Genomic DNA, 12,218 nt, shown 5'->3' on the forward strand with positions numbered 1-12,218 from the left:
ACCTTAATAAGCTCACCTTTGGGGGAAACAGAAAGAGGAATCACACACATAAAGTAATGTGTGCTCCCACTATTGACTAGGTGTCAAGCATGCTGTACAGACAGATTGTTTAATGAACAGCTTGCAGCATGGTAGTACTACTGAGTACTACTTCACAGAATGCAGGCAGTTGTATTTCAAAAAGCAGATACCAGCAGATCTAATTTTCCTTTTTAATTTTATTTTGAGGTTTGCTGGGAGGGGGTTAATTATTTATTTAAGTTTATTTGTTTTCCCATTGATTCCCTAGAGATGAAACTTAAATTCTTGAAGTAATACTTGAGAATCTTTGGGGGGTCATTGAAAAGCTTTATAAACTAAATACTTTTCAGAGCTGGAATGCCGTCTAATGTTATTTTTCTTCTCTTGATTAATAACCAGATAGGGGCAATTTGATTACATAATCTTTTTCTGCTTCTTGAAATTGTTTTTTTAGGAATCCATTAGTGATTTTTATTGGTATTATTCTGGAAAGGACGTTATTGATGAGCAAGGACAACGAAATTTTTCCAAAGCCATCCAGGTTGCAAAACAAGTTTTCAATACTCTCACGGAGTATATCCAGGTAAATTAATTTGATTGGAATTCCACTGATTTTAAAGAAAACTAATTTGACATGAAGATGTAATATAAGTAGATACAACATAGAAACATAGCATGGACGCATTTGTGCTTCAACAGTATTTTAGTGCCTTTTATTTAAGTTCTGAAAAATGTGTGTAGATGTCACTACTCTTTTGGAATCCTAGTACTTTAGTCAAATTCAGTTAGAAGTAAATAATCATCCTTGGTTCTATACAAGATAGTAGAAGGGGTTTTGCTTTGGTTTGTTGTTGTTTTGGTGTTTGTGTTTTGTTTGTTTTGTTTTTTTATTCATTTGGTCTAAACAGATACAATGTTACTCACTGTAATGTCTTCACTTTTAATCCATGGAGAAACTAAGGTGAAAACATAATTGCTATGTTCTATCAACAGAACATTAGGTTGTTTTTCTCTCAGTAATAAGGCTGTTTTAAGGCATCAATGCTGTGTTTAAAATATTGACACTGCACATTACATCTGAGAATTTTAGAGTTGTCCTTGAGATAGACTCCACAATAAATGAGATTGGGATCAATTCTGTCAAAATAACAATAGAGCAGTTCTTCCATGATGTTTTAGGAATTCAGTGTAAATTAGTTCTTTATCAATTCCTCATGTAAATCAGTCAACAATACTACAGTTTGTTTCTGCATATAATAGGCAGGTTAGAGAGAATCTCATCAGATTATTAAGTGTGTTTCATTGTTTTCACTCAAATGAAAATCATATTACAAAACAAGTATTTTATAATTCCTGAGGACAGCATGATAGAATAGGACTGAATAAATATGAGTACAGGTATCTTATATACATGTGCGTGCTTGTATTTAGAATACATGTATTTGGCAAATCAAGTAGCATTGTTAACTGGTAAAGATTTTTTTTGTTCTTCTTTGAGGCTTCAAAAGATTTTTCTATTCCTGGTTTTCAGAAGTTGGAATTTTTGGAAGAATGTTCTTTAGCACTATATTCTACAACAGCTAGAATATTTTGGGAAAAGTAAATCATGAGATTGATTCTCTGATCCCTTATGCCAGTTTTGCGTTAACCTTTTATAAAGTTAATTTTTATATACAGAGCTACATGAGGGAGAATAACCTTTAGCATTTGCAGTTTAAATTTGCAAGCAGATACATTTTTTGTGGTTCTGAATTAGTAAATTGTGACTTGGCTTGATCAGAGGCAGAATAGTTATTAAGAATAGGTATTGCTTACAGTCCGTGGCGTTATTACATAGATAATTCTAGATATGTTTAATTTTTCATAGCAGTTTCTAAATGACAGCACCAAGCGATGCACTTCCTGTATGTCTTCCTTTCTGGTTTTGCTGTGTTGCTTGCAAATAAATTCTGTGGTTTATGGTGTTTTTTTCTGAATAGGGGCCATGTACTGGGAATCAGCAAAGTCTGGCACACAGCAGGCTATGGGATGCTGTAGTTGGTTTTCTTCATGTTTTTGCCCACATGCAGATGAAGCTGTCCCAGGTATCTTTTTGTTTTACTTTATCTAATATTTCTGTAAAAGATGAGCAGATATGTGAAAATGTTCAAATCATTCATAACAGCAGCTAATAGGGGAAATATGAAGGGAAAAATAAGAGACAGAGGTTATAGAACATGGCAGTTGAGGGATTAAATTACAAAATTCTAGTGGGTGTGAATAGCAGGCCTGTCATTGGTTTACTGGCCACATGACAAAGCTAATTAAATCAAGCTGCAAATAAGTCATACCACCAATATTCATAAAGAACTAGCCAGCTCCTGTCTTTCTTAACAAAGTTCTGTCATAGTGTTTTCTGCAATTTTGCACAAGCCTTTCATGCAGGACCCATCTTCATTAACATGTCCAACACTGAACACTCGTTCATCATTACTGAACCCTAGTTCAACATCTCTGCATCTAAGCCTTTTCTACTCTTAGTAGAAAAAGAAAGCAGTCTTGCTTTTGGATGCAAGTACTCATTTCATAAACTATAGAAACAGTGTAGGGGACTGGCATCGACAGCTATTTAGGGGATTGCAAACAGGTGACAAGGATCATATCCTTAAGAAGTACATTTTTCAACTTCCCTTTTTTAGAAAAATGGCACATCTTAATTTAATATAGTGATTCTAATTTTTTACATAATTTGAGATTCTGAGAGAAAACTATCATGATCTTGTACATGTTTTAGTTGTTGCAGCTTGTAAAAAATGTTTTAGCTGTTGTAAAGAAATACAGCTTTGAAGGTTCTGAGATTTTTAGGTTTCATTATTTGGCTCCAAATTTATCCACGTAAGAATTGTTGTATAAATTAAAGTAGTTTTGCTCAAATTATTTTTCTCCCTACCTTTGTGACTATGACTGAAAGTAGCCTGATTGCTTAGATTTGTTGACTTTGTCTTATTCTTTCTGGCTAAATAGAAGTGGTCTTCCAGCAAATGGCATCACAGTGAAACCTGATGCACTGAATTTCTACTGAAGTGTATTTACAAGTGCCTGTACATACTTTCCTGGTTTTGGAACACCTTTTTTATTTTAAATATTTAAAAAAATACTCAAAGTTTAGGTAGAGCACAGCAATTGTGCTTTCTTCCTGTACCATTAAGCAATATGGAAAGCAGGACATGAGTAGTTACTGGCAACAAGTCAAACACATGATAGCCCTGTGTTGATTGAGAAATATAATGTGGCTATCGGTGACATTTAATTTTTGATGATAATGACATGTTTATAGTCTCAGCTATGCCCAGAGTGGCTTCATAGCATCTTTTGATTACTGCAGATAGAAAATAATAGTACTTATCCTGCCACTTCAAAGAAAGCCAAGAATGTCTGCGCAAGATCACTTGTAGTGTGTGGAGTTACTCATGCTGTTCTGTGGGATGACAGAGTGTATTCCAGATGTATGATAAGTAGTGATGGTGTATTTCTCGTGTCGAGGGCAAGCTGTTCACTTTTGAGAGCTCTTTAGAGGGCTGGCAGAGCCTTGGGAAAGACCACAAGAGATGTTGGCTCTTTGATTCATTTACATTTATTTAAAAATATACTAATAAGCTTTTTAATTTCTATTAAAATACCAATTTTCAAAGGTGTAGAGCATGGATAAATTGATTTACAAGGAGTTGCCCTATGGCTTCTGTCTGTAACAGAGGTTTGAGCTAAAGTGCTTGGTTGGGGTTATTTTTTTGTTTGTTTGAAATCAGGAGTTTGCAGAGCAATTTTGGAGAATATCTGAAATGACATTTAAATAGGAGCAAAACTAAATCACTGTTTTGTTTGGTTAGGTTTTGCACTTTCCTTCTCTAGTCTTGCACTAAGAAACATCAAGGTGATAGGGGTAACACTTCCTAATAAATCTTTGTAGGCAGAAAATGAAAATAAAAATTTCAGTCTAAATGAACATATGAACAAAGATCCTTGAGTCTGTATGCAAGAATATGTATAAGGAAAACTTATAATAAAAATCATTTAGAAATATTCATTATTTCCACTTGTGCTGTTTTCAATCCAAGATCCAAATTGCCGTAATGTACCTTGAGTTTGTTGTACTGATTACTGAAGTCCAGCAATTCTCAAGTATGCCTTACCAATGGCATGATGCAACAATGTACCAGTGAAAAAAAAAATAAGTTAGTCAAGAAATCTATCCAGATGGACTCAAGTTGAAATCAATGGCAAGCCAAATAGACAAATCAAATAAGGTAAAAAGTAGCTAATAGAATCAGTACCATGTCAGTTTAAGGATATGCTAATGGAACCTTATCAGTAAGTATTCTGAAATTGTATTTATATTACTAATGGAACTTTATCAGTAAATATTATGAAATTTTATTTCAAAAAGAAAGTTTAGTGGCCTATGATGTAATCATTCAGTTGAAATCATGTTACACTTGAGCTCTATGTGCTGCTGCTGCTGTTGTTTTTACAAGCCTTCATAGCTGTAAAGTTGATTACATCACCAGCAACAATATTTTAGCTCATATAAGACATTACAGAGGCATTATCTGTGAGTTTCAGATAACAAGTTATTGCTTTATTTTTTTCATCACTATCAGTTTCCACTTTTGTATTTATTAAATTACAGTCTTTAAAACAGATGATCATGTAAATGCTTGATCCTGTAAATGCACTGTAAGTAATCAAGCAATTAGATATTTTTTCCCTGTGTTATAAGCTTTGATAGTACTAGCTTCTTAATTTCTAAGTCTCATTTTTACAGTGTAAAATATACATGCAGATATATAAATGTCAAATAAGTCATTATATATATATTATATTGTGTTCATTATTTAGGATTCCAGTCAAATTGAATTACTGAAGGAATTAATGGATCTTCAGAAGGATATGGTTGTCATGTTGCTGTCGATGTTGGAAGGTACTAAAATTGAAATTTCAAATCCTCTTTCACAAGTGTTCTAATAAAGTATTTAACCTTTGTGAATTTCTTCTTGTGACATATAATGTTTCATTTTCATTCAGATTTTTAATTTTCATGTCTCATTAGGGAAAAGAGTTATTAGGCCTTAAAGTGAATTAGAGATTTCTATCATATAAATGATAGAGTTTATATTCATTCTGAATTTCAGAATTATGTAAAATCCAGCTCTGGCAAAAGTTCTACTTTGTTTCCATGAGCTTGGCTTATCTTTTGACTATTGAACTATTTTTGTTTGCTATTGAAGTCAGAATCCTGAATTTTAGGAATGGAACCATTTATCGGTCATTTTATTAACAACTTTTCTATATTAAATTTATTTTGGTAGTTACCTAGTTTTGAAACAGATTTTGATTCATGTAGTGACTAAAATAACTAGGTTCAGTGTCCTTTATAGCTAATGCCTGGAATTTTGATTCCCCAGAGAATGTAATAATTGTAAAGAAATACCACTATCTGTTTAGCTCCTTTATAGTACAGTATTGGAAGCACTAATATAATATTAACAAGACATACACACAGATGATCCCAAGATCTGTTTTGCCTTTTTGTGTCTTACATGTATCCTGTCACATTTAATTTCTTGAGGAAACTGGGAGGGCAGTAAGTGTAGCATAGTCTGCAGTGTAGCATGCATTGCTACTGCTTTGCTTATAGAAGATCATTGAGAAGCAAGATAAGTTCTTAGTATTGTAGGCTCTGCTGCATGAGTAACCTACTGAGCTATTCATCCTAGCTGACGTGACACTAGTTCTGTCTGTATTGAACTATAGTAAAATTCATAGGATGCTGCCTCATGTTTAGAACTGTATTAATTGTAAAACATATCTCTCTGTAGGTCTTGCTATGTCTTGTTTTCTTTAATGGGAACTACTGAATCACTTACAGTGGGTAGTGTTACTAGTAAAAGATACCTGATTTTACAGCTAGTTATCTCATGTGAGTGTTAGCCAATAGTTGATTATTATTACCATTTGATTATTTCACTAGTCACTGTTTCATGTTTTTCTTTGCTGAAACATTTGCTACAACCAGTATCTCTACCTGTCATCACATCTAGGTAATGTTGTGAACGGAACCATTGGCAAGCAGATGGTTGATATGCTTGTGGAATCATCCAACAATGTGGAGATGATTCTGAAGTTTTTTGATATGTTCTTAAAATTGAAGGATTTGACTTCCTCTGATGCATTCAAAGAATATGACCCTGATGGTAAAGGAATAATTTCCAAGAGGGATTTTCACAAGGCAATGGAAAGCCATAAGCACTACACGCAGTCTGAAACCGAGTTTCTGCTTTCGTGTGCTGAAACAGATGAGAATGAGACTCTGGACTATGAGGAGTTTGTGAAACGATTCCATGAACCGGCCAAAGACATTGGTTTCAATGTGGCTGTCCTCCTGACCAACCTGTCAGAACACATGCCCCACGATACCCGCTTGCAAACTTTTCTGGAACTGTCAGAGAGCGTGCTGAATTACTTTCAACCTTTCCTTGGACGCATTGAAATCATGGGCAGCGCGAAGCGCATTGAGCGGGTTTATTTTGAAATAAGTGAGTCAAGCCGGACTCAGTGGGAGAAACCTCAGGTAAAAGAGTCAAAGAGACAATTTATATTTGATGTTGTAAATGAAGGCGGGGAGAAAGAGAAGATGGAGCTTTTTGTTAACTTCTGTGAGGATACCATTTTTGAAATGCAACTGGCTGCCCAGATATCTGAGTCAGATCTGAATGAACGGTCAGCAAATAAAGAGGAGAATGAGAAAGATAAGCCAGAGGAACAGGATCCTAGAATGGGTTTCTTCTCTCTTGTGACCATGAAGTCAGCATTAGTTGCCCTGAAGCATAATTTAATGATGCTTATGAAAATGCTTAGCATGAAGAGCCTAAAGAAACAGATGAAAAGAGTGAAGAAAATGACCATGAAGGACATGGTCATGGCTTTGTTTTCTTCCTATTGGAGCATTTTGATGGGCTTACTACATTTTGCTTGTAGTGTCGTCCGGGGCTTCTTTCGCATCATATGCAGTTTGCTGCTTGGAGGAAGCCTAGTAGAAGGAGCAAAGAAAATCAAGGTGGCTGAACTATTAGCTAATATGCCAGATCCCACTCAGGATGAGGTACGTGGGGAAGGAGAAGAGGGAGAAAGGAAGCCAACAGAAGCTGCTTTGCCTACTGAAGACTTGACTGATCTGAGAACTTTATCCGATGAGAGTGATCTGCTTTCAGATATATTTGGTTTGGATCTGAAAAGAGAAGGTGGCCAGTATAAACTGATCCCTCACAATCCAAATGCTGGTTTGAGTGATTTACTGAGCACTCCTTCCTTAGCTCCAATGCCTGAGGCACAGGAAAAAATCCAGGTAATTCTATTTTTCATTTCTGCTGTATGTTTCCTTCTTTCTTATGTTAAGCACAGTCTTGAAACGAAACTTGCATCTATGTTTTTCTGGGTTTTGTGTCATGGATTTTAAGGAATCACTTATAGTTACTGCTGTTACTGATGTCTCTGACATCATAAACTTGAATTCCCATAGACTTCTTGAAGTACATGGTGTTTTGATTTTGCTTTTACTTCAGTATTAAAATGTCTCTTCATTAATGTAAATTGAAGGATTATCTTCCCGGGGGGTTTTGGTTGGGTTTTGGTGGGGTTTTTTTGGAGGGGGGGTGGTGGAATAAAGCATCTAACATTCTGCACTCTGTGTATCCTTTTAACTGTATACTGTATAATAGTATTTAGCTACCTTTTAATCTGACTTTCTGTAGGAGCAGGTGAAAGAAGATGAAAAGGAAGAGAAGGAGGAAACAAAATCTGAACCTGAAAAAGCAGAGTATGTATTGCTTTAACCTCTGATCCTATGAAATGGGGTTTGTTTCACTGAAAAAAACAGCTTGATTTGTTCTTACTACTTTGCCTTTAATTTTGTGTCCATTCGTGTTCCCCAGTTAGGATTTTTTTAACTGCTCTCTACATCTATGTATATTTACTATGAAAATTCATGTAAATAGCATCACACAGATTTAATGAATTTTCGTCTTCCAGCAACATCCTTTATTATTGATTTAGTTTTTATGCATGTTTGATTGATTAAGTTCTTGGGAAGTCTGAAAGCTAGAAGAAAATCTCTTTGAAGAACTGTAAAAGCACCTGGATTCCAGAGACGACTTATCCATCAGTGATAGAGACTGAATCTGTTTTGAGTGATTTCAATTTTGCAAAACCTTGATATTTCAATGTAATGTTAATGAATTACTGAATACTCTAACGTTTTTATGAAGAACAAGTGTAGGCATTTGATAAATGACCATTCTAATCTTTTTAGAATATGTTAAAATATAATGTTAATGACATTAGCTCAGAATAAAAGTAGTGGAAAGCAAAACATGTGGCTTAGTTTTAACTGGTAGAGTATGGCACTCTATCCCTGTATTTTATGGTTCCTGATACAGGTATAATTCTGATGAGTGTACAGTTCTTATAGCTGACATATCACTGTCAAAAATCTAAGTGGGTCCCTTAGTCTTAACCTCCGTCTTTACGGCTCTCCTAGGATGACAAACACTTGCCAGTAAAAAAGAAACCTCTTCTTCCTAATCTTTCAAAGCAAATTTATAACTTAGCCAGTATAACATTGTGAAGGAGAGTCTTACTGACTTTTGAAGGTCACTTCACCATTGATTCCTCTGCTTGACAGTGTGAGTTGCTGTAATATCTGTATTCTCTGAGAGGAGTGCCGTGCCTGGCCCTGAAGACACACCTAACATAAGACAAACTTCCATGTCAACTTTCAAGTGAAAATTTGTTGAGGGCATTAGCAGTTTAGGATATCAGTTATTCTGTTTGTAGATATGTACAGAGAAATTAATAATGTAACTTGTAAGTTGCTGCTCACTCTGTTTTATCTTGAACTGGACTTCTGTGATCCTTTCATCTATCATGTTGTCAGGTCAAATTAACTTCTAAGATAATTCCCAGTTCTTTAGGTCATGTGTTGGGAGAAGGAAGCCCACTATGACTTTCTGTAATTGGGCAGCATGATGATAATCACTTTTCAAATGCTGTCAAGCTTTCTTATTCCTGTCTCCTCTTGGAGTGGGAACTTATGAATTCTTCAGTTGAGCAGAAATGCAGAATTAAAAACTTGAAGTTTCTCTTGTAAATGCAAGAAGAACCAAAGTTTTCTGCAACCTTTGTGGGAACCAGATAGTTCAAGTGCATGAGGTTGTAGGAGAGCCCTTAGATATATAAGCACACATACAGGCAAGCTGCTGGCTTACAGACTTTCACCGGTGCAAGTGTTAGCTGCACAGTTATGAAGCAGACCCTTGGGTGGTAAGGTTGGCAGAAATCAGGACACCTGCCTTCACCAGTTAGCATCCTCAGTCAAGGTGCCAAACCAGTAAGTTTAATTATCTGTAGACTTAACCAGAGTGTCACTCTTGTCAGCGCTTTGGGCTGAAGAGGGATATGTCTCTGCTATCTGTGTGTGAACTGTGTGAGTCATGACTACTTGAACCTCATGAAAAGATGCAATGGTTTCTTTCAGGGTGTAATTTTAATTTTTGGCTTAGCAATTTTATTAATTTTGTGTATTCTTTTGGCTTCTTTTGTGTCCTAAGAGGAGAAGATGGAGAAAAAGAGGAAAAAGCTAAGGAAGATAAAGGGAAACAGAAATTAAGACAACTTCATGCTCACAGATATGGAGAACCAGAAGTTCAGGAATCAGCTTTCTGGAAGAAAATCATTGCATATCAGCAGAAGCTTCTTGTAAGCTGTTCTCTAAACTGTGTGTTTAGCTGTTGGGAGGGATTAGCACTACTATATTATTCTGCCAATCTAAAGACAAATTTATATTTGATTATCGTAACTTTTCTATCCATCATCATCATCCATAAAAAAGATGTAAAGGCAAAGGTTTAACTATAGTATTAGGGAAAAGAAACACATACATAATTTAGTGGACAAAATAGTAATTGTTAGAAAAACAATTATTATCCAAAACCCAAACATTCAGAGATGCCAGTCTGTCATTGGAAAACAGCCATGCATTTTTATGTAAATAAAGCGTCCTGAATTTTCACAGCAGCTTGTCAGCCTGAAGGATTTGTATTTCCATGAGAGATAACTTTGGGAAATGATAAACTCTCCTATAAAATAATTTAAGATACAATACGTAGCCTAAAACTCTTAAGAAAAGATATCGCAGATTTTTTTGTGTGAAATAGTAAGTTATTTGAGAAACTTGTCAAGACCTGTAGAAATTAAGACTAACTAAAATAGTATAACTGGATCTGAGAGTGTCTCAGTAAAATATGATATCCCTGTTTGCTTTAGAACCATATAAAATCCATACTTTTATTTGTTAGGAGATTGCATACATATTTTGTGAGGCTAGTGTGAAATGCAAAGCAAGAACAAATACACTTTTGCTATATATCTAGTAGATGCAATTGTGTAGGGATGGCCTCCTTCTAAGATGAGTAACAGCAAAATTGCATTCACCATTTTAATAAGGAATTAGGTGTTTAAGTTCTGCTATTGAACTTGGATTAATTTTTTAGGCTAATCATGTAGCAGTCACGAAAATTTAATTTTTCTTCTAAGAGTCTCATTGAATAATTCACTTAGTCATCTATGGTTAGGGCTGCAAAATGGAGGAATTACCATGTGAGAGTTAAAGCATTAAAATGTGTGCTAGAAAGGTTTGTGAATTGTCAGGAAGGGAAAAAGTACATTTCTGCAAGCCTTTTGATAGCTTCATAACGTGAGAGAAGCCTTCTCTACTCATGGTACCTAGGTCACAGGTGATCTTTTTACTGCTCTGGTAAAAGCACAGTGGATTTGAGAACAGAAGAAGATTTAAAATACACATATATGCAGACATTTTGGATTCTTGGTAAAAGTAATGATTTGCCCAGAGTATTGAGGTGCAGGGAAGATAGAGATTTGTGTTAGTATTGCGTTAGGATTGCATTGTGATGTTTCTATATTGTCTTTAAGTGTGTTGAGAGGAAAATGGAAAAGATGTAAGAGGCAACTACAAATCCTTCATCCCTTTCTGCATGGTGTTAAACAAATGGTTCTTTGTCCATTATTGCATATATGGAGTCGGAGAGAATTTGTACATCACTCAATTATTTTTTCCCCTTCTTACTAAAAATCTCCATAGAGGAAGCAAAGAAACAAACAAAAAACCCAGAAAAAAACCCACCATGCCTGCAACGACCTAATAAGGAATGCGGTATCATTATTAGGCAAAGTATATTTAACGTCTGTTTGTATTTTCAGAATTACTTTGCACGAAACTTTTACAACATGAGGATGTTGGCATTGTTTGTTGCTTTTGCCATCAACTTCATTCTGCTTTTCTATAAGGTAAACTTCACAAAATATTGCTTTTCAAGTTGTACGCTGACAAATGTTCAGGTTTTGTATACAACATACTGTGGTAAAACTGCTTAGTCTAACAGATTAAATACCTGCTTCATACTGCCGGTGCAGATATCGAAACCAGTGAGAGCTAAAGTGTGTGAAGCAATAATAGACTTCGAGTACACAAATAGCTATTTACAAAGCTCTGTGCTGCGACAGAGGCAGCAGACTGAAAGGTGTGCCTGTGCCTCAGATGCTCCATTTCACAGTACAGTGACTCAGCCAAGTCCAGCCTTCACTGGCAACTTAAACTAATACATGTCAGCTGAGATGTTTCCTAGTGCTCCCCTGAGAGGGGGTGTACAGCAAAGAGAAGTCACATCATCTTAATCTGCCTAGAATATCACTGATCTTCTTTGTCAAGACTTTTAGTATTGTTGCTACAACTCTAGAGTCCTCAGACTCAAATCAGTTTCTGGCAAAGCCCTGTTGATAAAGACTAGACGTGGGAATGTCAGGAGCTGACTGGCTTTCTTGTGAGAGGGCTATGCCCTCTCTGGAATTTGAGGTAATAAAATTCAGCATTGCCCAGATTTGCTACTGTGGATGGACAGTGGAGAACAAAGGAAAAAAAAGAAAAAGAAAATGCACGCTATCACAGGTTAATGTAACAAGATGAAAGGATCTCTGTGAGGTAGTCTTTGTGGACATTTTTATGCAAAAAATTAATTCCTCACAATTGCATTGTTTTCAGTTATACTACTTAGCTTGTAGTAGTGTAAAGCTCCTGTCAAAGGAATACA

At 35.5% G+C, this 12,218-nt stretch overlaps 1 protein-coding gene across 1 annotated transcript in view; it reads left to right on the plus strand.

The window, feature by feature from the left end:
- Positions 1-12,218, plus strand: part of RYR2 (ryanodine receptor 2) — a gene marked incomplete at both ends in the record, with an annotated part of 388,405 nt that overhangs the window by 357,495 nt on the left and 18,692 nt on the right. The window contains 7 exons of the mRNA XM_084261061.1: positions 476-604; positions 2,001-2,105; positions 4,897-4,978; positions 6,099-7,402; positions 7,809-7,873; positions 9,663-9,810; positions 11,332-11,418. Coding sequence (XP_084117187.1) covers positions 476-604; positions 2,001-2,105; positions 4,897-4,978; positions 6,099-7,402; positions 7,809-7,873; positions 9,663-9,810; positions 11,332-11,418 — 1,920 coding nt within the window. The remainder of the gene's footprint in view (positions 1-475; positions 605-2,000; positions 2,106-4,896; positions 4,979-6,098; positions 7,403-7,808; positions 7,874-9,662; positions 9,811-11,331; positions 11,419-12,218) is intronic.

This window comes from Gallinula chloropus (genome assembly GCF_964237585.1).
Source record: "Gallinula chloropus genome assembly, chromosome: 3".
Classification (NCBI taxonomy): domain Eukaryota; kingdom Metazoa; phylum Chordata; class Aves; order Gruiformes; family Rallidae; genus Gallinula; species Gallinula chloropus.